The 22,490-nt window shown below is 39.1% G+C and overlaps 2 protein-coding genes across 4 annotated transcripts; both read left to right on the top strand.

Annotated features, from left to right (window-relative positions):
- Nucleotides 1–6: 6 nt before the first annotated feature.
- On the top strand, nucleotides 7–4,708 carry LOC107044695 (anaphase-promoting complex subunit 5). The gene is made up of 7 exons (XM_015266666.2): nucleotides 7–336; nucleotides 416–465; nucleotides 1,156–1,541; nucleotides 2,089–2,547; nucleotides 2,748–3,180; nucleotides 3,309–3,698; nucleotides 4,138–4,708. Exons 1-7 carry the CDS (start codon nucleotides 210–212, stop codon nucleotides 4,504–4,506), a joined length of 2,214 nt encoding a protein of 737 aa, XP_015122152.1. The 5' UTR covers nucleotides 7–209; the 3' UTR covers nucleotides 4,507–4,708.
- A 1,797-nt stretch (nucleotides 4,709–6,505) lies between these two features.
- Nucleotides 6,506–22,217, top strand: LOC107044667 (carboxyl-terminal PDZ ligand of neuronal nitric oxide synthase protein). Of its 3 annotated transcripts, XM_015266618.1 has the most exons (10): nucleotides 6,506–6,852; nucleotides 8,339–8,486; nucleotides 8,908–8,979; nucleotides 11,424–11,513; nucleotides 11,593–11,760; nucleotides 16,746–17,078; nucleotides 17,794–17,985; nucleotides 18,362–18,553; nucleotides 20,468–20,740; nucleotides 21,533–22,217. In XM_015266618.1, exons 2-10 carry the CDS (start codon nucleotides 8,379–8,381, stop codon nucleotides 22,028–22,030), a joined length of 1,926 nt encoding a protein of 641 aa, XP_015122104.1. In that variant the 5' UTR covers nucleotides 6,506–6,852; nucleotides 8,339–8,378; the 3' UTR covers nucleotides 22,031–22,217. The 3 variants fall into 3 exon arrangements, with proteins under 3 accessions (XP_015122104.1, XP_015122107.1, XP_015122105.1); XM_015266621.1 differs by lacking the exons at nucleotides 6,506–6,852; nucleotides 8,339–8,486; nucleotides 8,908–8,979; nucleotides 11,424–11,513; nucleotides 11,593–11,760 and adding exons at nucleotides 13,816–14,396; nucleotides 14,581–15,267; XM_015266619.1 differs by lacking the exons at nucleotides 6,506–6,852; nucleotides 8,339–8,486; nucleotides 8,908–8,979; nucleotides 11,424–11,513; nucleotides 11,593–11,760 and adding an exon at nucleotides 13,816–15,267.
- The last annotated feature ends 273 nt before the right edge of the window (nucleotides 22,218–22,490 follow it).

Genomic DNA, 22,490 nt, shown 5'->3' with positions numbered 1-22,490 from the left:
CACCGTCCATGGAAACATGCCCACATTTACTGAGAGATGACAGATTCTTCGGAGTTATCTGATTATCTGTGTTAAAATCGTTAAAATGCTTCAGAATTGTTTACAACCGTCAGCTGTAGCGCTTCCACTCACTCCGAAATGTTCCACCGGGTTTCAGTGTCTTTTTAGTGAATTAATTGAAGCTGAAGAGTGAATTAAACTCATTTAGGATGAATAAGGATTTGTTGAATATGGAGGAGACATCCAGCAGTCACAAGCCCAATAGGGAGACTCTGACACCTTACAAAATTGGAGTTATTTTGCTGATAAAGGAGTACTGCCTGGCCATGCCAAAAAGTAAGAGATGTCTTCTAAACAATGGACGTAAAACAATCGGATTATTTCCACTATTCATTTGTATTCTGTTTGACTTTAGCTCCTCAGGAACGCCGAGATTTTTGCATTCTTGCGTTGAAATTGATTCAGGTAAAGTAAATGTATATTATTCATTGCTAATTTGGTTAAGAGCTAGTTTTTAGTTCAGATGATTACATTTGAGATTTTCTCCATAGCAGGGGAAAAAATCATTACCAAAATATGCAAAGATAAATTTAGAAAAGTTGAGGTTTTAAATTAATTGGGCAAGTACTTGAAAGGGGGAGAAGAGAAAAATTCCAATTATTATGAAGATTGCCAGGATAAAAATGAATTGTTGCAGGAAATTTTTCACCGAATAAAATGATGAAGTACGAAAGTTTGATGAAAAATATTACATTGCCATTTTTTTTATTTCAAAAAACCCGAAAATTAAGAAGTTACGGGCAATATAAGAAACGTCTACATTATTCTTCGTCACAATCCTTGGTTTTCAATCCGTCATAACTTACTAATTTTCAATATTCACCTAAATGAGAAAAATCCCAAGATTTTGCATTCAGTTTTCATACTCAGGGATTGGAAAATTTCTTGCAAAATCCCAAATGCAAAAGATTTTCTCCCTCATTTCGACTACTGCACGGATATAAAATAATAGGGCCTTAGTGCTTCCATTCGTCTCATGCCCATTCATTCATAAAATCGTCAATCATTTCAAAATCCTTATATTGCAAATACTGCTAAATAATTTTGGGTGAAAAATCACGTTTTGCTATTAATATCTCGTCATGAAACTTCTAGTCCCCAGATATGGACTTGAAGGCTCTCATATTCGCCCTGTACAGCACCGAATACGTTCTCCAACGTTTCGCTCGAAAGATGGAAGTGGAGTGCGTGCATTTATCCGAGAAAACTGTTGGTGTTGAGGGTCTCCTGGAGCTCTTCGACGTCCTCACAAGACTGATGAAATCCCCCCAGGATCACTCCCTCCCCTCCCACGCTCTGTGCAGAAGTTCAGTACTAGGTTTGTACGTCAGAAGAACGATAATATTCTTCGAGGAGCTCTCGTTCTCGGAGGTTGCCCAGCTGTATGACGCCTTTGTCAAGGACTTTGACGAGGCTGCATTGGCCCTGGTGAATGCACGAAACCTCCCGACACCGAAAATCGAGCTGGGAAACGTGAAAGAGTAAGGAAATCCCCCTCGACAGTTTAAGGATGTTTATCCAAAATCGCAAGTATTTAAAAAAATTGGATTTTTAAAAAATTTCAATCCACCAACCCACGTTTATTATTTAGAAATGGAGTGGTCAAAATGCACCAAACGCATGCGCTGACGTGCGCTTACATGGGATAGAATCTTTCAAATATTTCCTCTTTTTGCTCGGATACCCCAAATTTTTCTCTGGCCATTCGATTCAGTAAAGTTCTGCACAATACCTTCTATTTTCATTTCTATTTTTGGAGTCTTCTATTCAGTGAATTATAAATTTCGTTATAAATCCCTTAAGAACCCGTGTTTAAAGAAAAATTTGTTTATTTATTTTTGACGAGACTATTGGGATTAATTTTTTTAACACCAAACAAGTTAGTTTCATATGTTCAGCTATCACCCAAAACAATAATAGAATTTTCCTTGAACATGAGAAAATAAAATTTGCTGAGAATGGCTAAACATCCTAAAAAATAAAAAAAAGTATGGTTTCGTATTTTCATTATTTTAAAAATACTCCCAGACAATCGAAGAATAAAAACATCTGGGACTGCAGAAGGGCTGAACTTCTGGTCGCCCAGCAGGCTCAAGCCCTCCAGACAGACGAGCACAAGGCGATGCCGCCAGCCAACCTCCAGACACTAGTTCGCGAGCTACTGGGCTGCAACCCCTACTATGCAGAAGCCCATTACCTGAGCTACCTGAATTGCCTGCGAGTCAATGAATACTGCGGCGCCCAGGACAGTCTCTACCACTGTTTCGACAGACTGGCACCTCTGGAGAACAGATCGGCAGCCGAGGACAGGTCCAGGACATTCAGATATGCTGCGCTGAACCTCGCAGCACTGCATGCACAGTTCGATCACAAGGAAGTGGCCAAGGCAGCGTTGAAGGAGGCGGTCATGATGGCCCAGGAGGCTGGGGACAATGTTTGCCTGCAGTTGGCACATGCTTGGATGTACCATTTGTCGAAGGAGAATAAGTGAGTGGAGAATTGACTGACAAAGTAGAACTAGTCGAAATTTAATTTCACATTTTCTAATTCATATTTTTAATGAAGAAGAAATTGCAATCATAAATCCTAGAACGTAAGTCTTTATCCAAAAAAAGCTGAAACTCCTTTCCCATTTCGTCAATTCACATTGAAAATAAATTGAAATTTTGTTTTCATATTTTTCCCAGGAGTCAATTGATCGAACGTTCAGTGGGAAAAGCAAGTATACTAGGTATAACCCACACAACGAGCCTAGGATTAATAGCGTCAGCCCACAATTCAGCACTAGAGGGTAAAAGTCCATCGCACGTATTCCAGACACTGATTAAATCCGATGTCCTCAACTGTCAGCATTCCATGAAAGATCTGATGTCAATGTCGTACGCGGAGAAAGCTGCACTCTGGGCTTACTACGGCAAAGCTGAGATGTCCACAGTGTCCTCGCAGTTGCTGCTGCTGCACAATTCAGGGAATAAGAAGCAGACGATGTTCAATGGCTCGTCGACGTGTCAAGCAGTTGTTAATGTTGTCAATGCTTTAGTGGAGTTTGGGGAGTACAATCTGGTGGATGTTGTGCTGGATCATGCGAAGGAGAGGTTCCCTAATGAACCATCTAACAAGGTAGAATCAATTTTTATTAATTCAGTTTTGAAAAAAATTGATCTCTTCATTTTTACTGCATTTCTCACTATTTCATGTTGTTTGTTCCAAAGATTGAATGAACTATTAGGCTATAATTTAACGTTTAGATATGGATGCTGAGTCAACAGTTGTACCAATTAACAAAACTGATGAGGCACGAGAAGTGGAGTGATGCAGAGGCGATAGCAAATCAAATATCAAGTTTAGACTCTATCGAAAGTAAATTCAGACTAGCTGAAGTTGCTCTGGCGAAGGGAGATTATCCAACGGGTTTGGAGCTCATAAGCAACATCGAGAAGGACGATGATTTGAATCCTCAGAATAGAGTCAGGGCGATGATCCTGTCTAGCCAAATCATGAACTCCTCGATCCTCCCAGGGAATGGCATCACAGGAACGAATTCCCTAGTTTTACTGAACTCAGCTCTGGAAATGGCGACCAAGTATCATCTGTCGTATTATGAGGCTGTCGTTAAAATGCATCTGGCTAATGTTCAGGTAATATCGTGAAATATTTATCATTATGATCATTGAAATGTCTACAATACTATTTTTTCATTAGTTTGCATTTCACGATATATTTATAGATCATGTTTATATTATATTCCAAAATATGTATATTATATTCCAAGAATTAATTTGCATATTTATCGTAGAACAAATGCTTAAAGCAGTTGAATTTGATTTTTCTCTTCTTTATAAACCTCTATAATCTTTATAAATTTTTATGAGGTCTCGTAAAACGTTCCCATACTTGAATTACTAGTGAATATCAACAAATAACTACTGAACTTACTGAAAACCTTTCGAAATCTTGGAAATTTCACTGCAACCCCTTCAGGAAATTCTCTAAAATTATTTAAAATGAAAAAAAAATCCAGAATCCTTGGATTCGCTTAAAAAATATTGATCGGCATCAATTATTATGTCCAAACAGCTGATAATGGGAATGCCGAATCAAGCGTCAACCCTCATAGACGAGGCAATAGTGCAGATCCTGGCGCACGGTGGCTGGTACGACCAGGCGCGTGCCCTAGTTCTCCACGCAAAGTGTCTCGTCGCGACGGCCCCCCAGGCCACCGAGAGACGCAGAGTCATCATTCAAGACGCCATAAAAGCCCTCCTCAAGGCCAAAACTCATTTTACTAAAGTGGAGGCCTTCGGCAAAGTCAAAAACACAGTTTATCTACTGAGTTTACTGTATAATGAGGTTGATCTGAAAGCTGAGCGCAATCAGTGTGCCTTCGAATTCCGACAGTTCGATGAGCAGTATCCTACTAAGGCTAATATATCAACGTTGTATTAATGTTGATATTTATAAATTTTTTTGTACGCAAAGTTACAAGCTCAAGAAGAATTTGTAGTTATTATTTTTTGATAATTGTCGGGTATTTGAACGGATGAGTTTTGATCGAGAAGTTCCAGATTGGAGTGATGAATATTGTAGTGAGGGTGAATTATTCATGATTGGAATGAATGAAGTTCGATAAAGAATTGAAAATATTCAAGCACTTTTTTTTCATTCCAGCCCCATTTGACCGTAGGTTATCGGACACGGTGATTATTTCATTATTAAATGCTCGAAAGTTTGAGTCAAAATCAAATTCAGACCTTTAAAGCTTCAGTAATTGATTTGGACCATTCACTCGATCATTAGAATTGACTTTTAATTTGAAAACATTAGGAAACATTTGGAGAATGTGAAATAATTAGAGTTTACTCATTAAAAATTTATAAATTAATTGATAATTTTACGACAGTCTTGACTAGATTGGCATTGTCATAGCTATTCACATGAAATACGGCGTTTACACAGAATCTGTCACAAAAAATGTCATAAAATTACAGAGCTATTACGGAATTTCGAAAAATGTGACATTTTTATTGCCATTTAGATGGAATATAACGGGCGTGTATGATTTGTGCCACAAAAATGTCATAAAATTTAGCAGCTATCATGAAATTCTGAATAGTCTGACATTGTTACTGCTATTTAGATGAAGTATGACGGTCACATAAAATTTTGTGTCACAAAATATGTCATAAAATTGAGGAGTGGCCATGATCTCTTTAGTTGGAATACCACCGCCATAGGTTCATCCCATCGTAATTTGGTAACATGACGAAAATGTCATTGACTTGTCACAAAATTTTGCGGCATTATTTTTCAATATTGATAATTTCATCAGAAATCTATTTCGTGCTAAGAAAAATGAGCTTTTCGATGGTTTGCGCTCTTCCCATCATCCATTCATGACGAAATTATTGAGGAGAAAATTCATTAATTAATTTCTTGCAAAACGTAATTTGAATGAAGCGATTGAATGTTTTCTCATATTCCATTCCTTCACAGACTTCTTCCCAATCTTTTCTATTTAAAAAATGATTTGCATAAGCAATTTGCTTCTCCATTGTTCAAACAACTTTGAAGATTGTCGGTGAAAATCGCTGTACCCCTCCCAGTTCTCGAGGCTCTCGTAAAACTTAAGATTAGGAGATTAAACCTGACGGAATGAAGTGGAGGGAATGCGTTAAACCGGAAGAAGCACTCCCAAAAAAATGTTTCAAATATTACGCGGTGCTACAATCGCGCGCCTCTCGCGCCATCCACTCTACCCCCATGATATCCCAAATGTAACAATATATATCGTAGAGCCGGTTTTACAGAATTCTCAGTGTGCCGCCGGTTTCGCCTTGTGACGGGGCTGGATGCCTTCTATGTCGCCTGGCTAAGAAACAGCCTGGAGAGTGGCACAATATCATTTTTTTCCAATTCCCCCCCATTCTTTTTATACCAGACACGCTCTCCCGGGTTCCATCGCGCACGTTGGCGTCACTCCACTGTGACAACGAGTCGTGTGTGCAAGTGTATTTTATATACGACCAAAACACAACCCCCGAGTGCCAAAAAAATGAGCCAATAAAAATTAACAAACCGGAACATCAAAATTCAAAATTTCCTCGATAAATCCACTGAGACACCCGATGTCAACGAACGATTGAGCCGCGCGCTGCCTGGATTCATCCTCGATTGCCTCATCAGCAATTCGCAGCACAATAAACCCGTGGAATTTCGAAATAAAACGCGGGAATGCGTGCCATTTAAAAATTGAAAACGCATGTATTTACGAGAAATTAAAGAGAAAAAAACTGAGCGAGTTCGTTCCCCCCTTGGATCGCGGGCCATTCAACCTTGGCTCCATGCATCCAATGCAGGAGAGAAGTTGCTGCGTGGTACGCGGTAACAGATAGAAGGGAAACCGTCTGAGAAATGCGGAAAATATTAGTGACTGAGTGATACAAGGCACCTGGTCCAGAGAAAGAGAACTGGATATTTTTTGCGCCTCCCTCCCGATGCTGAAACACTCATTCACATTAGTCTCGCTATTTGTGGGAAGTTTCCTCCTGTGATTTCTTCAGGTGACGGTAGAGCATTCGAGTTATAAAGATATAGAGAATAATTTAAAGGGGGAAAGGAAAAAAGGGTTGAGGAGATTCAGTGAGGAGTCGGTAAGAAGTTGCCGCTGGTAGTTCTGAGAACAACTCGGGCGGGTTTGTTCACTGGAGTTTGTTCCTGCCCATTACCTCGGCCACTTGGTCCGCGGTGGTACACAGGGGTCTTCAGCTAAACTACGGGTACAAACGTGAATGTGTGCGTTGAAGACTCTCTTCTCCCCTACTTCCAATTCCCCTCCCCGCCTTTCTTTTTTTACTCTTTCATTCCTTTTTTCAAAGTCTTGCTCACTATCGTTTTATCTCTTTCCCTCCATCCGCTGTGATCCACCGTCTGGCTTCAGCACCGTTCACAACGTAAATTTATCGTAATCCCATTTATTTGTAACGAAGTGTCTTTGGGACAGATCCGGGGGTGAAACAGTCGCGATTAAGTCTCTCGTGATTTATAACGATCATTTGTTGTTGCTTTGTTTTTGGACTTTTGCACGGGGAATGGGGAAAATTTAAAGTGCACATTGACCTTGGTGATGTGAAGACTGCTTCATCTCAGGTGCGCGTACACAAAGGTGCATCCTCCTGATGGAATTCAAGCTCAACGTCTCGTGCGCGTCCACACTCGAGACGGCTTTCATGCGAATGTGGGGAAGGAAATTGTGGAGTTGATTTTCTACGATATTATTTACCGTCAATTCGAAATCACTGCGTGAACGGGAAAATCGCAGGGAAAATTGCGGGATAATGTGGGTAATCGGAGGGAAAAATTGTAGTTCAGAAGTTTTTGGGTGAAATTAAGGAGCGAAATGGGGGTAGATCACTCATTTTTCGGCTTGTAATTAATTTTTTTCGCGAACGAACAGTAAAATTGGGGAGTCGTCGGTAAAAACGTATGGGGAGACGGAATTTTTCCGCATTTTCAGCGAATTTCGCTTTCGCGATTTTTTTTTCTGTGCACTCTTAAAACATTTTGGCTGACGTTTTCGGTACATTTTTTGGGGATTGTGATGATATTATAGTTCAGTTTTATGAAGAAATCAATGAAAGCTGTAAACTTCGGTTAAATTCTTCCATCAATTTTCAATGAAATTTGCAATTCCGATTTATTTCCCCTTAAATCGAATTCACTGCACGGAGAGAAATATTCAATGAAAATTACGTATCTTTTCCGTAATCCCGGAGCGCAATGTGCTATTGTAGGAAATTTTACGGGACTGTCACGTAATTTTTACCTAAAATCACAGAATTTTTCCAGAGCGTTCCGCAATTTTTACCTGAATCTCCTTGAATTGTCATTTAAATTTTCCGCAATTTTTACTGACCATTTCTCTCCATATGGCCTCATCTCCGCCGAGTACTTGAGTAGGAGGAGACAATAAGTTATCCGATGTTGGATGATTTTTTTTACATGCGAAGAATGCCTATTTTCCATCGACAACAGTATGTCCTATCATTGCGTGTCCACCGCTGAATGACTTCGCCTCTCGTCCGGTTCAAGTTCGCAGAGGAAATAGGCTCAATGTCCTCTCCCCTGTAAATGCCTTCGAAACCGGCCATGAAATTTCAATTTTCTCATGCAGAATAATTCCCCTAATTGTCCTCCTGCCCCTTCCCCATCTTCAATCATCATAATTGGCTTTGACATTGTTGCTCGATCCATTTTTATAATGGAATTATTGACATTCCAGCGGAGATAGAAAATCATAATCCACGTAAAACGGGCCGAGAATGCCCTCGAAGAAGCAGTACAATCTCGTTCACAATGATGAGTACGATACGAGGATCCCGCTGCACAGCGAGGAGGCCTTTCATCGTGGCATCGTATTCCACGCTAAGGTAAAATAATTCAAATAGCATACATCAAATGATAGATTCAGGGGGACAGTGAGACAGTTGTTGGCGCCGTCAGACGTCAACCGACCTACGACGAAAAACTAACGTGAACTGAACACAATGAGGCCATCGACTACGACAACGATGATATTTCTGTAACTTAAATTATTGCCCACTGGCTTTTTCGCCACTCTCCCGTGCTTGTCGACATGACGTCATTGGCTAGCACGTGGTTTATTTCGGAAACTGGTATCATCCCTCTCACGCGAGACACCTAGATCTCGAGGGATTATCCATCCGTTGATTCGTCATTAAAATTCACAGCACGGGACGAGATACGTGCAATCACGCCAGGGACAATCCTCTGGGCTCTGTTACACTCTTGAATAACGATTTTTTTTCTTCATTTTCTTGTGGTTTTTAGTTCATCGGGTCCATGGATGTACCGCGACCCACTAGCCGAGTGGAGATCGTGGCGGCGATGCGACGGATTAGAGTAAATATCCTACTGTTAATGTGTCAATGTTGCACGGAGACAATGAGTTGAAGAAAAATTAAGAAATTAATGTGGACATCTGCAGGAAAAGGGAACACTTGGTCGATTCTAGTTTCCGAGATATTCTTAGCGACTGACCTTTACACCAATGCACGGAGAGAAATATTCAATAAAAATTATGTATCTTTTCCGTAATTCCAAAGCGAAATGTGGCTGTAGGAAATTTTACAGAACTGGCAAGGAATTTTTTCAGAACGTTCCGTAATTTTTATCTGAATCTCCTGTGAAAAATTACGATACCGTCACTTCAATTTTCTGAGTCAATTCCGTAATCGGTGAGCGAATTGTGAGTTCCGTAATTTTTACTGAACATTTCTAAATTGTTTTTGGGATACCTGCATCAAGAGTGCACTTTTCGAAACGGTTTAAGGGGCGTGAAACTTGGCTTTACGTACTCGAAATTCGCTTTACGCACTCAAAAACATTTTTTTGCATTGAACTCTTCTTTCTTTACTCTTGAACTTTACGCACTCGTGCACAAAAACAAGCACTTTAACAGTGACCTCGGCAGGTATCGCAAAAAATAGGATGGATTACGGCTGCGTGTGAAAAAGTGGAACTTTACGCACTAGTAATACAATATACTATTTTTCATCGCGCTGTGTGTAAAGTGACATTTTACGCACGCTCCGCGTGCGCAAAACCCCACCTCCCACACATTGTGATGCAAAATAGGGTTCGATACTCGCGGGAGAAGTGTTTTTAGACTCGTGGAATTATACCACTTGCCTTTGGCTCGTGCTATAAACCTCCCACGAGCCCAAAAACACTTTATGTCGTTAGGCCCGAAAATAGCGTATATCACACGGCGATAAAAGGATTATCTGGCGAATGTGGCTATTATACTCACATTCGCCAGATAATACTTTTATCGCCTAATGATATAATATACTATTCCCGCAATCGTATCGAAATATACTATTTTTCATCTTCTCCAGCGACGTCATTTTTGATCCTATGAAGATCATTTTTGGCTCACAATGTGCAGAATGTTACCAATATTATCAGAGTATACATAACTACATATCGACATAGGTCCCTTTTCATACGGACGTTCATAAATTGAGTGATCATAAAGTGAAATTAATTTCTAAGTTTTTTTCGTCCTGTACTGAAAAAAAATTGCGAGACGAAAATGAGAGGGAAATTTATCCTGAATGGAAGAAGGATCTTTTTTTAACGCGGTATGGTAAAATCCCATTTTCCGGACCGCTTCTGGCAATTCCTGGTTTGAGAAGTAGTATTGCATGCTTTCCAAACTCGAAAACTTGAAAATCCCTACGGAATAATATTGTTCAGGCAGTTGGGATGGGGTTCTTTCACTCGTGTGGTTGGCCAGCCCTCGCCTTCGCGGACGTCAACTCCGCGCGAGTGAAAAAACCCCATCGCAACAGTCCGGAAATGTACCATTTTGCTCGTGCCGGTGTCCTTCGCGTCGGTGCCAGAAAAAAATACCCGACCGATGCGGGGAACTTTACTGTTCAGGGAGCAGTAATTTTTGCATTCATATATGTAATTTAACACCAAACGAAAAATAGTTTTTATTGAATTACATTTCGCTTCACGATCACCATTCATTTAGAAATTTGTAGAGATTTTGTGTATTAATTTTTCTTCAACTTTTCTCTCTGTAATTCTCTTCATGGGAGAACAGATAAAACAGGATTGAGCAATTTTGGGCAATTTCACTTCGTGTGAAGTTCGCTTTTCTGGGGACATCGCAGAGTTGAGGTGATTTTTTCGGAGAAATGTGAGGTCTAAGAGGGAAATCCTCGCGGAAATCTTGGCAGCTCTCTCAGATGCAGGGATACCCACACGGAAAAATTTATATTTTGAAAAATATATTAAAAAATATTTTAAATTGGCCCACTTTATATAAAAAAAAAATAAAATATATGCTTTATACATATTTTTTACATATTCTTTATAGATTTGAAAAATCTATGGAATTGGCGCATATGATATATTTTTTTATAAATTTTTTGATGGAGGTAATTACACTGTTCGAAATTTCCTTAACACATGCGGTATTCACTTCAATTCGAAATTTACTAATTCTGAAAATTTGAGTTTATTCGCGGATGGAGTTCCGGAAATTGAACATCACATTCAATTCAATGTCAACCAGATCAACAATTCAGAGCGACAGTCCCATGAATATTCACTTCCGACCGTGTTAATAATTCATTGACAATTTCGCAAAGTCATTGATTCCTTAACAAAAAAACAATTTAAATTTCCTCCAGTTAAAATTTCAACAATAATTTTCCAATAGTGCAGTAAAAGTTGGCTAATCCTGTTTTATCGCTTCACTACTGAATTCCCAACCCCAATTAATAGCAATAATCATAATTCGCTAAGTGCCCCTTTAAACTTTCTTGCAGTATGAATTTAAAGCGAAAGGTATCAAGAAGAAAAAAGTAACTCTGGAAGTATCTGTGGACGGTCTGAAAGTGACTCTCCGAAAGAAAAAGGTAAAAGTCTAATCCATAAACCTTAATTAATCGAGAGAGTGAATGAAAAGCTAATTTGCGTGAACAATTTTTCTCACAGAAAAAACAACAATGGATGGACGAGAACAAGGCATTCCAGATGCACTATCCAATCTATCGGATATTCTACGTTTCCCATGACAGTCACGATCTCAAGATATTTAGCTACATAGCGCGCGATGGAAACAGTAATTCCTTCAAGTGCAATGTTTTCAAATCTAGTAAAAAGGTGAGACATTCGCGGAAATTATCGCCAGTTATTCCGCTAGGTTCCTCGAAGGCTTCGCTCTAAAAATGAAACGGTTTTTCGTAAAAGGAGATAATCACACCGGTTTTTAGTGGAAAAGGAAGTGAAGGAGAAATAAGTCAATAATGAAAACGTGAGGGGAGTTACGGGCGGTGGGGGAATCTCGGGGGTCACGGTTCACAGGTGAATAGTTACGTTGGCAATGGCCCCGTAAATAAATTGGGGAGAGGGGGTGGAACGACGTAAGTCTTTTCGAGTTGGTGATGAATTTCTGGTGAATGTTTTTGAAGAAGGGACGGGGGAGTAATTTCCCAGTGCTGGGGGATTTTTGTCGGGAAATGGGGAGATAATGAAGTTGAAATGACTCACATGGTATGCGTCATTTCAACTTCATAATGAGCTTTAGGGAAATTTTTTTGAGGGGGACAGACGGATGTTTTCCAGAGTGGGGTGAGACCCGCAGGAGGAGTTATGAAAATTTTCTGACATACGCTTTTGGAAAATTTTGATCGTATTGTAGTTCCACAGAAATTTCAAGGAATTTTATCGTTGAAAATTCATGATTTTATGGAGAAATTAATTAAAACTGTAAATGTTCGTTTAATTCGTTCAACTCCCGGTTGAGTTTTTGAGGAATATTTCCGAATCTAAGGGAGATAGCGAAATTTTCGTAATTACATTTGTTGTAGCACTCAATCGACTCCACAATAAATGTTATGACAAAAATTTTGCTGTCTTCCTTAGATTCCGAGATATTGATTGAAAACTGGTCAATAGTCAAAATTGACTTATCTCTTTTTACCACTTCGCTACTGAATTATTCCATGAAAATTGACAGAAATCAGGAAAATTCAGCATCATGTGGTGCTGAATATTGAGGTTTTGATTGAAAATTCAAGTAAATTCGGGAATTCACGGTTTTTGAAAATTTCTATATACACTTTGGTCACTGAGATGTTTGCTGAAAACGTTGAATTCAAGTTTTTTATAGATTTGATTCTAGGAATAGGAATAGGGGAATTCTTTTCGAGAGCCTATCTCAGAAAACAGAACCGGAGTATAAAAAAACCTCGATATCTTCCTCGACTCCCCAGACAATTGTTGAAAACTCGTCTCAAAATTGAGAAATTTATTTCGTCAACTTAACATTTCCCAGTAGAATTTTCATAAACTGCAACAAAATATTTACTAAAAATTGAAACATCTCCCTTGGTTTAAAAAATGTTCCCTAAAAACAGCTCTTCAAATTGATCCGTAGATTTTGCTAACGACGAATTCCCTCTTTCTCTCCGAAGATATTCCCTGAAAACTTGCGCCAAAGTTGAGAAATCAATCTTGAAACCCCAACAGCACTCGATTTTCCGTTGAACAACTGGAAATTCCAAGGGAGACGCGTAAATTTTCATACCACATAAAAAAATGCCAATCAACTACTTCCCATTTCCCTCTAGTTCCCAGAAGCTCATCAAAAACAAAACTCCGAATATAATTGACTTATCCCGTTTCACCGCTTTACAACTGAAATGACGTGAATGTCTCTCGCGAAGCGTAAACCAGAGAATGGAAAAATTTTCACCCGAGAATGCTCGCATTTCAATGCACCAGACGTTGTGCCAAAAAAAATGCACAATAAAAATTCACCCAAAACACACTGATGTACACGATACACCACCATGTTTATTAATACAACGAATTTAACAAATTTTCCCCCCCAAAACAAAAGTGCGTAATATTCGCTTGACTCTCGAAATGACGTTTTGTTAGAAAATTCATTTTTGTTGTTTTCCATTATGACATGTGATTGTATTAGTGGTATACCTTTGCCAACTAGACAGAGGGGGAAAAATCGAGAATTATTTAATCGTGTTGACTGGCTTTTCAGTTCCACACTCACTCACTCGTAAATGTACGGTTTTTCTTTTTGAATAACGCTTCGAACTTGCCTCCAATGTGTCTGTGTGTGTTTTAAGTACACGTCGGAGTTATTAAAATAGCATCCATAGTCCTCTGTGTCTGCGAGTGTGGGCTACTGTAGGCAATACACTCCATCGGCTCCCTCAGTTCTCAGGCATGTCCGGCTCAACAGCGATCATTGATTCTTCGATTGAGAATCATAATCGATAAATTCGCTAGGGACTCGTGAGGGACACCAGTTAAACGAGAGAAAGTGATCGATCATTTCCTCAGCATTTCCCATTGAAAAAATAATAAATTGTGCACATTGCGGAATGGAACAACTAGTTGAGTGACATTTGAAGTTCAGCGTATTTTGCTAAACACTTTTGGACACTGGAACACGCAAATTAATCGTCAAATGAGGAATTGGTTTCATTTTTCCACTTTGGAACTGATGAATTTTCGGTGAATATCTGCACATCGATTGCTGCGGAAATGGGACGATTTTCGTGAGAACCTTTGTTTGAAGAGAAACATTTTGATATCTCGATTGATTTTCGAATTGTAGAGTAAATGACATGCGGCAATTCCCGCGAGAATCTTTACTTGAAGAGAAGAATTTTAATACCTCTCTTGGTTGTCCGGGTATTTTTCAAAAATTCATCATCTTCAAATAAATGAATTAATCCCGTCGATTCTACTTCAGAACAGCTGAGTTTTTGGTAAATATTTTTTCATTCAAGGGAGATACTAAAATTTTCGTGAGGAATTATTTTGTCAAGTGGATGAGCCTCCACAGACGTTTCCGGAAATTTAGATATCTCCGTGAGTTTTCAATATATTTTGCAAAAACTTATTTTGAATTGAAAAAAATTAATTCGTCAATTAACTTTACCGAATTGAAAGGAAACAGTGGATTTTTAGAAGAGATATTTTTAAAAAAACTGATCATGAAAGTGATTTCCTCATTTTTCTCGTCAAGAAAAATTTGATATCTCTTTAATCCCAAGTTTTTAATTGATTAAAAACTAATTACCCTCGGGAGACCCCTGTTAAACGAGAGAAAGTGAACGATCATTTCCTCTTTCTCAATTCAAAAAATCCCGCAAATAGCGGAGTGCAAGAAGTTGAGTGACATTTGAAGTTCAGCGTGGTCTCCTAATCACTTTCTGAGCACTCTGGAGCACATATGTGGGTAATGAGGACGGCTCTGTGCGTCACAGGCGCCGCGAGTCCCTGAAGCCCAGGGTCAAACACGTTGACTCTCAGGTGCTCCAACGACTCATAATTTTTTTTTAAATACAAAAGATGTTGAGAAATCCGGGGAAGTTGACGATTGCCTCGGAAGTGCCGGCTAGTGCGGGTGGTCAGAGCCCTGGTACGCCTGAGCCAGGCACACCAGGAGGCACCAGACCTCGAAAGAAATTGTCCTTCAAGGAGCCGGAATTTTTTGGCTACTTGAGGATGAAAAAACCGTCGTTTAGAGCGAAGCCACCGGTTCCTAATCCTCCTCCGGCCTCTCATCAACCGACTCGTGTTCCGTTGGATGAGCAGCCTTTTGAGGAGGAGGATGAGGATTTCGAGGAACTGCAGGTAACACTTGCACACTGGTAAAAAATTTTGTCTGAATTTTCCCTGCTAAATTCCGGAAATTTTTAGCGGGTTGGAATTCCACTGAAATTTCCGGTAATCTTGTCAATGAAAATTCAGAATCTCACGGAAAAATCAAACAGAACTGTAAATTTCTGTTCTATGTTTTCCTGAAAATTAAGAGAAAACTAGAAAATTCTGGTAAATGTAATCTTGAATTTTCAAGATAGTGGCACTGAGTGCGATTTAGGGGGAAAAATCGTGTAATTTCAGATTTCACTGAAAATTCAATGCGATTTAACATTGAATATTCATATAAGATTGGAAATTCAAATAAAGTAAGGAATTCTCGTCTTTATGCCCCTTAAAATTCTGAAATTTACTGAATTCTGGATTTTACTAAATTTTCATGACTTTTTTCCCCCTAAATTGTATTTAGCCCATAAAATTTCATTTTTTTTTCTAACAGTGCACACGAAGAGAAGAGTTGGGGAAAAATTACTAAACAAATCAAGAAATCCTGGAGTAAGATTCATAGGGGAAAATTGCGAGACGAATAGTGAATTTGTAATTTGTCCTGAACCTGTGAAATTTACCCGGAATTGAATAAAAAATTACGCGAGTGAGCGTGAATAATTACTCAATGTGTGGGAATTTTTCTGCACTGTTAGAAATCTCTTGAAATTTCAGTCACAATGTCATCTGAATTTTCAATGTTGTGAGTTTGAATTCAATTTCAAATGAAAACGTTCACTAAATTTCTCATGTTAAAGAATCATTTATTTTTCAATGAAAGCTTGATTTCCAAACTCGTCGTGAAAATCGAACATCACATACAATTCTATTCTCAATAGATTGAAAATTCAGAGAAGTTATTGCCGGAGTTTTCAAATTTTCAAAGTTTTTAATTATCGTATGGACCTAAAAATCGAGAATTACGTGAAAATTCAAGCTTTTGCACTAGAAATGTCAAGAGTAATTTTCTAACAGTGTGTAATGAAGAAAGAATTTTTCGCCCCGGCGGGCGCGATCGTAAAATATCCAAATACATTTGGAGATGTTAATTACATGTCCAAATTTCAAAGTAATCTCTCTGCAATTTCTCCGTAACGGAGAAGGATTTTTTATTTTTTACCAAACGCGGTGCAGTAAAATTTCACTCCCGTCCGTCCCCACATCTTTCGCAACATTGCAAGAAGAAAAAACCCTCCAAGTGCGGGAAACTTTACTGTAATTTATTGCAATGCAAGAGAGCATACATTTCGCTCCACAATTAGCTTTCGAATAGTAAAATACTCCGAGATTTTCTAGATAATTTTTCTCCAACGTTTCTCTCCGTACACGTATAAACACATTTTATGACGAAGGGAAATTACTTTGCGGTCTAAAATTATTACAGTTATTGACGATAAATCGAGGAATATCGTCTCGTAAATATTGAATTTAACGATTTAAAATTTTACCGGTGATTTTTATTGTAGAGTCAAGCCATGAGGGTAGTTAGAACGGTCGGACAGGCCTTTGAGGTGTGCCATAAATTGAGTATCAATGCGGCGTCTGAGGAGCGCGATCAGGAAATTGATAAGGAGAGGGAGCGGAGCGACGATCATCTGTCTCGTAGTGAGGATTACGAGGACGAGATGACGAATGATCGACAGCCGATCATACAGCCACGCTCACCATCGCCGAATGTTCACAAAGACATATCACTTATGGGGGATGGGGAGGACACGGGAGTGGATCAACCACCTGCTGTTGCACCTTGTATTATTAGGACGCATTCCTCGGCATCGCCCATCAGGCAATCGCCATCGGTATGTAGTCACGAAATTTAATTATTTTTCAGGTGAAATTCACTGACGGAAAAATAGTGTTTTAAATTGAGACCCACAGACGCGAATGAAGACACTTTTGCCCCCTTCAGATGCAGCGTTAAAACACTTTGGCTAAAATTTCCGATAGAATTCATGGAAGTTTTTATTATGTTATAGTTCCACTGGAATTTCAAGGAGTTTCATAATTGAGAATTCACAATTTAATGAAAAAGCCGATGGAAACTGAATTTCAGTTCAATTATCCCACAAAAATCAATCAAGAAAAATACATTCTTAAATTTTCAATGAATTTTCCACACTCGCATTGAAACATATTACTGTGAATTCCAGATAATTATATAATAAATCGCCATCGGTATGTAGTCACGAAATTTAATTATTTTTCAGGTGAAATTCACTGACGGAAAAATAGTGTTTTTAATTGAGACCCAAAGACGCGAATGGAGACACTTTTGCCCCCTTCAGATGCATCGTTAAAACATTTTTTATTATGCTACAGTTCCACCGGAATTTCAAGGAGTTTCATAATTGAGAATTCATAATTTAATGAAAAAGTCAATTTAAGCTGTGCCCCTGCCCTCCCCCCTGAATTATTGCACCCGCCATTCCGCCTCATTAACCGAGGACAGAACCGCCGCGAAGTATCAATCATCCAAAGTGCTTTACCCTGTCACAAAAAAAAATCGCATTCCAGGGAACAGTTCCGTCCGAATGCGGCGACATGCTCCTACTCGGCGGAAATGAGTTGACTTCTCTAAAACATGAGATACAATTACTCAGGGAGCGTTTGGACCAGCAGGGCCAGCAGACCCGTGCAGCTGTGGCGCATGCCAGGCTACTCCAGGATCAACTCGCAGCGGAAACCGCAGCGAGAGTCGAAGCTCAAGTAATTGAAATCAGTGGCGAAGTGTTAACCCGCAATTAAATTTCGACTACTGCCCAGTTTTCCATGAATATCTCGGAATCTAAACGAGATATCAAAATTTTTGTCATGACCTTTTTTGTAGAGCCGATTAAGAGCTACAACACACGTAATTACGAAAATTTCGCTATTTCCCTTAGATTTGGAAATATTCCCGAAAAACTCAACTGGGAGATGAGTCGATTTAGACCGTTTTACCGCTTCGCTTGTGAAATTAAACTAACACCCTTCCGCCCCCCCAAAAAAAACAATTTTTCTCGCCCGAAAATTCCCAAAACTTCGAACATCCCTCGAGAAACCTCGAAATAACGAGAATCAATCTGTTTCCCTGCAATTTCAGACGAGGACTCATCAATTACTGGTCCAGAATAAGGAGCTCTTAGAACACATTGGTGCCCTAGTGAGTCATTTGCGTGAGCAAGAGCGCGCATCTGGCATACACGGTGCTGTACAGTCACAAGGTGCTCAAGGAACAAATAATCCCATGAATCAACAATCACCAAATGTTCCCGACCTGTCCACTCTCGGTCAGGTAACGCTCTATCGAATGACACCGTGATACTCAGACATGAAAAACAAAAAAAAAACCTCATCGAGCTCAAGAATTTTTCTGACAATGCATTTTCACTATTTTTATTTTATTATTTACACTTAATTAATTTTAAATAACTCGAATTGTAGCTGCCTACTGTTTTAGCTTTTTAATTTTTTTTACACCGACATTTTTTTTATTAATAAAATAAGACAACTGAACTGATAAAATTTATGTGAATTCTTCGACCACGTGGGGGGGGAGGGGGGGGGCAATGACGTTAATAGTGAAGAGGGCTGGAAAACGGGGAAGAGAAGAGGGTGAGGGGAAAATACTCAATTGCCTGCTCCAAATATTTTTTATTTATACCACTCGGCTGTTTAAAACTGCGCATATATACATTAGTCTCTGTCGTCTTTGCTGACATAATTTTGCTTTGCATCGAGAAAGATAGAGAGAGAGACATAGGCAAGTCAACGTTTGTGAAATTTTATGGTCGACTCTGTGCCACCACGCTGCCTTCGTACGCCTCTAATCCAATAATAAACTATTCGTGTGGCTCTGCCTAAAAAGCAACGTTTATGTATTCACGCACGTGGATACTTTGTTAGATGTTTCATTTGCCATTTGTTTTGCTGGTACCGTGGAGAGACCCTACAAACAGGATTTTTTATGACCTCAAGGTAATGAATTATTGAATACTCACCCCTTAACTGCCTTGATACCATCTAATTCCAGATTATCAAACTATCCAACATCAGCTGGAGAAAAAAAAACGACGAAAAATTACTGTACAAAATTAGTGAGGGAAATGGTACACTGAGGGAAAAACAAACACGTTGTCAAACAAATCTTGTTTGGACCACACGGAGAGAAATGTTCAGTAAAAATTACGAAACTCACAATTCGCTCACCGAATACGGAATCGACTCAGAAAATTTAAGTGATGGTATCGTAATTTTTCACAGGACATTCACATAAAAATTATGGAACGCTCTGAAAAAATTCCGTGAAAGCTCCGTAAAATTTTCTACACCCACATTTCGCTCGGGAATTACGGAAAAGATACGTAATTTTTATTGAATATTTCTCTCCGTGCAACAAAATCGCTAGTTGAAAATTGCCAAAAAATAATCTGTTTGGTTCGAATTTGAGAGTCTCAAACATGAATAATTGTTCTGCTTTGGACAGCAATGAAATATTTGGCTCAGGAGGCGGATAATTCACACCAGACGGTGCCTTTTCAGGATGAAAATATCTCATACAGAGGAAAATTTATCAACAAATATTTTATCCCCAAGTTACAAAATTGCTATCATATCATTATTATTGTTTCATTTAAGGGTTCAATTGTTGTCTGCGATTATTAGACAGCCGAAACAAAAAACTACTATCCCTTGTTTCGCATAAAACAAAGATTTTTCGGGAGCAAAATACGTAAGGGAGTATTGAATAACGAAGGAGTAGTGCTATAAATAACATTTCCTGCGTGTACAGAGAATGCAATTTTTTTTTCAACTACTAAATCAATTTTTGCGACAAAAATTTTTCATTCCGGCGCACTCCCTGCATATTTGGCACAAAACAATCCTTTTTTGATAATTTTCAAAAAAACTATTTTCTTGACACAAGTGAGACTTGTTTGAGAACTTCGTTTTTCTCTCAGTGTATTTCAAGAATTTTCTTTTCAAGTTGAGGAGAAAAAATTGATTTTCCCTTTTTTGACATGATTTTTTACAAGTGTACAGTAAAACTCGTAAGTTTTTTACGAGAAATTCTGAAAAAAAATGAATTCTATTGAATTTCCAGTGAATTTTCACTCCATTTTCTCCATAATTTTTCGTTAATTTTTTTTCCCCATGCGTTAGCACATCCAGATCAGATTTTAATCTGATGATCGAATGTTTCTTGCAGTCTCACTCGAGAACACCTGGCCAGGGCTCACCCTGGGAGCTGGAGCCACCGTCTTTCACCTACTCTTACACACCAGATCCCCTCTACGGTACTGGGGGGCTAGATCTAGGGGGATACGGTGCGTCGAACGATCAATTGCACTTTCAGACGCAGTTGCTCGAGAGATTGCACAATATTAGTCCCTATCAGACGCAACGCTCGCCATACGCTACACCCTCACCCTATCCCATGCCAGCACCGAGTTTTCTACTGTCCCCTACTAGTAAACCATCGGTAATTCATTTGGGATTTATGGCAGGGGCTCGAGTACCATTTCCGTGGAAATAAAAAATGATCACCAATACACGGAGAAATATATTTGTTAATTTCCGGGACAATTTGCAGTTTCATTTTTTTTTTCATCTTCAATCGAGTTCAATGTCACTCTCCTAGAAATTCCTAATCAACAATACGAAATTTCAAATCTCTGCTATAAGTGTTGTAATTTCTTCCTAGAGAGATTTTATTTAATTATGTTTGAATGTTAGAAGATTAATTTATAGTATAAATTCGATTGCTATTCTTATCTTCTGATAGGATGAATAGAACTACCTAAATGGCAATGAATTGCAAGAATTACAAATGAGAGACTAAACAATTTTAAAAAGGGATGATCGCCTGGAAAATGGAGAAAAATTATTTTTCTTCATTTGTAGCGGTGGAACCTTGGAATCCCTGTTTTTCTTTAAAGAAACGAAAAAAAAATGTAAAAAAATCTCGGCGACAAGAAATAAAAAAATCAATTTTTCAAGGTCTCCGGAAAGTTTTAAAATCGATATATTTTTTCGAATAACGGAAGAACACCCATAAATTCGATTTCTGTCCTCGTCTTTTGATAGAATCAACAGAATAAATGACAGAAATTGAAAATCCGATTATCATGTGTAATAATAATAATGATTATCATACAATTTCAATTTTACTGTAATTTTTGTTGCCCCGGATATGGTACTCTCCCCAATGTCAATTTTTTTCGTTCTGTAATAAGAATTTTCGTGATGAATAAGCGAAGAACATGTTTTTCAGAATTCCCAGGCATCCATGAGGCTCTCCCAAGCGAACAGTTTCGCCTCGTCTCCAGTGCTGCCGAACAAAATGCCGGGCTACACTTCCCAATCGGAGGACGCATTATCAGACCTTCAAGCCCTCATAAAACCCCTCCCCTGCACGCTCCCCCGTCAGAGAAATTCCCTGCACTTTGCCAGAGACACTCAGGACTCGAGGCAGCAGCAGAGGGCGAGTTGCCCTCCCCAGACGACGGTCACCCTGGACCCACCCCCCAAGGGAAGAAAGACCGAGCAACCGAAGCAGGACAGCCCTAGACCCCAAGGGAGTCCTGCCAGGGAGACCCCCAGCAGGGAATCCCAGTCGATTGATAAAAACATCCCTAAAAGCAGTCTCGCGACCATCCTGAGATCACCGGGACCTCCGCCCTCGAGGACAACCAGCGCTCGTCTCCCAGCGCGAAATGACCTCATGAGCCAAGTACAACGAAAAACCTGGGCACGGCACACGACCAAATAGAGTGGAGAATATTTTATTTATACACTGAGAAAACAAGAGTTTATTGAGAAGTTCTTCTTTACTTGTACAGTGGTTACTCCCTAACATTTCAGCCTCTGGCGCCAGACTTCAAGGAATTAAAGTAGCTCTACCCTTACGGTAAATTCAAAGATTATTGAAAACTGCAAAAAAATCGCAGAAAACTTAGATTCGGAATTCTAATTTTTTTCTCAATTTAATTCAGTAGTGAAGTGGTAAAAGGAGATAAGTCAATTTTGACTATTGACCAGTTTTCAATCAATATCTCAGAATCTAAGGCAGATAACGAAATTTTCGTAACTACATTTGTTGCAGCACTCAATTGGCTCCCCAAATAAGGTTATAACAAAAATTTCGCTCCCTTAGATTCCGAGATATTGATTGAAGACTGGTCAATAGTCAAAATTGACTTATCTCCTTTTACCACTTCGCCACTGAATTA

This window comes from Diachasma alloeum, unplaced genomic scaffold (genome assembly GCF_001412515.2).
Source record: "Diachasma alloeum isolate Michigan unplaced genomic scaffold, Dall2.0 Dall_scaffold_00782, whole genome shotgun sequence".
Taxonomy (NCBI): Eukaryota; Metazoa; Arthropoda; class Insecta; order Hymenoptera; family Braconidae; genus Diachasma; species Diachasma alloeum.
Note: the sequence above shows the minus strand (reverse complement) of the source record. Positions and strands in the feature narration are given on the sequence as shown.

What these genes read in the sequence shown, in the direction of transcription:
- LOC107044667 (XM_015266618.1), top strand. Translation starts at nt 8,379, where the DNA reads ATGCCCTCGAAGAAGCAGTACAATCTCGTTCACAATGATGAGTACGAT. An exon ending in TGACTCTCCGAAAGAAAAAG is followed by an intron (nt 11,514 to 11,592) that starts GTAAAAGTCTAA and finishes TTTTTCTCACAG; the next exon opens with AAAAAACAACAATGGATGGA. An exon ending in ACCTGTCCACTCTCGGTCAG is followed by an intron (nt 18,554 to 20,467) that starts GTAACGCTCTAT and finishes TGTTTCTTGCAG; the next exon opens with TCTCACTCGAGAACACCTGG.
- LOC107044695 (XM_015266666.2), top strand. Translation starts at nt 210, where the DNA reads ATGAATAAGGATTTGTTGAATATGGAGGAGACATCCAGCAGTCACAAG. An exon ending in TTGCGTTGAAATTGATTCAG is followed by an intron (nt 466 to 1,155) that starts GTAAAGTAAATG and finishes TGAAACTTCTAG; the next exon opens with TCCCCAGATATGGACTTGAA. An exon ending in CATTTGTCGAAGGAGAATAA is followed by an intron (nt 2,548 to 2,747) that starts GTGAGTGGAGAA and finishes TATTTTTCCCAG; the next exon opens with GAGTCAATTGATCGAACGTT.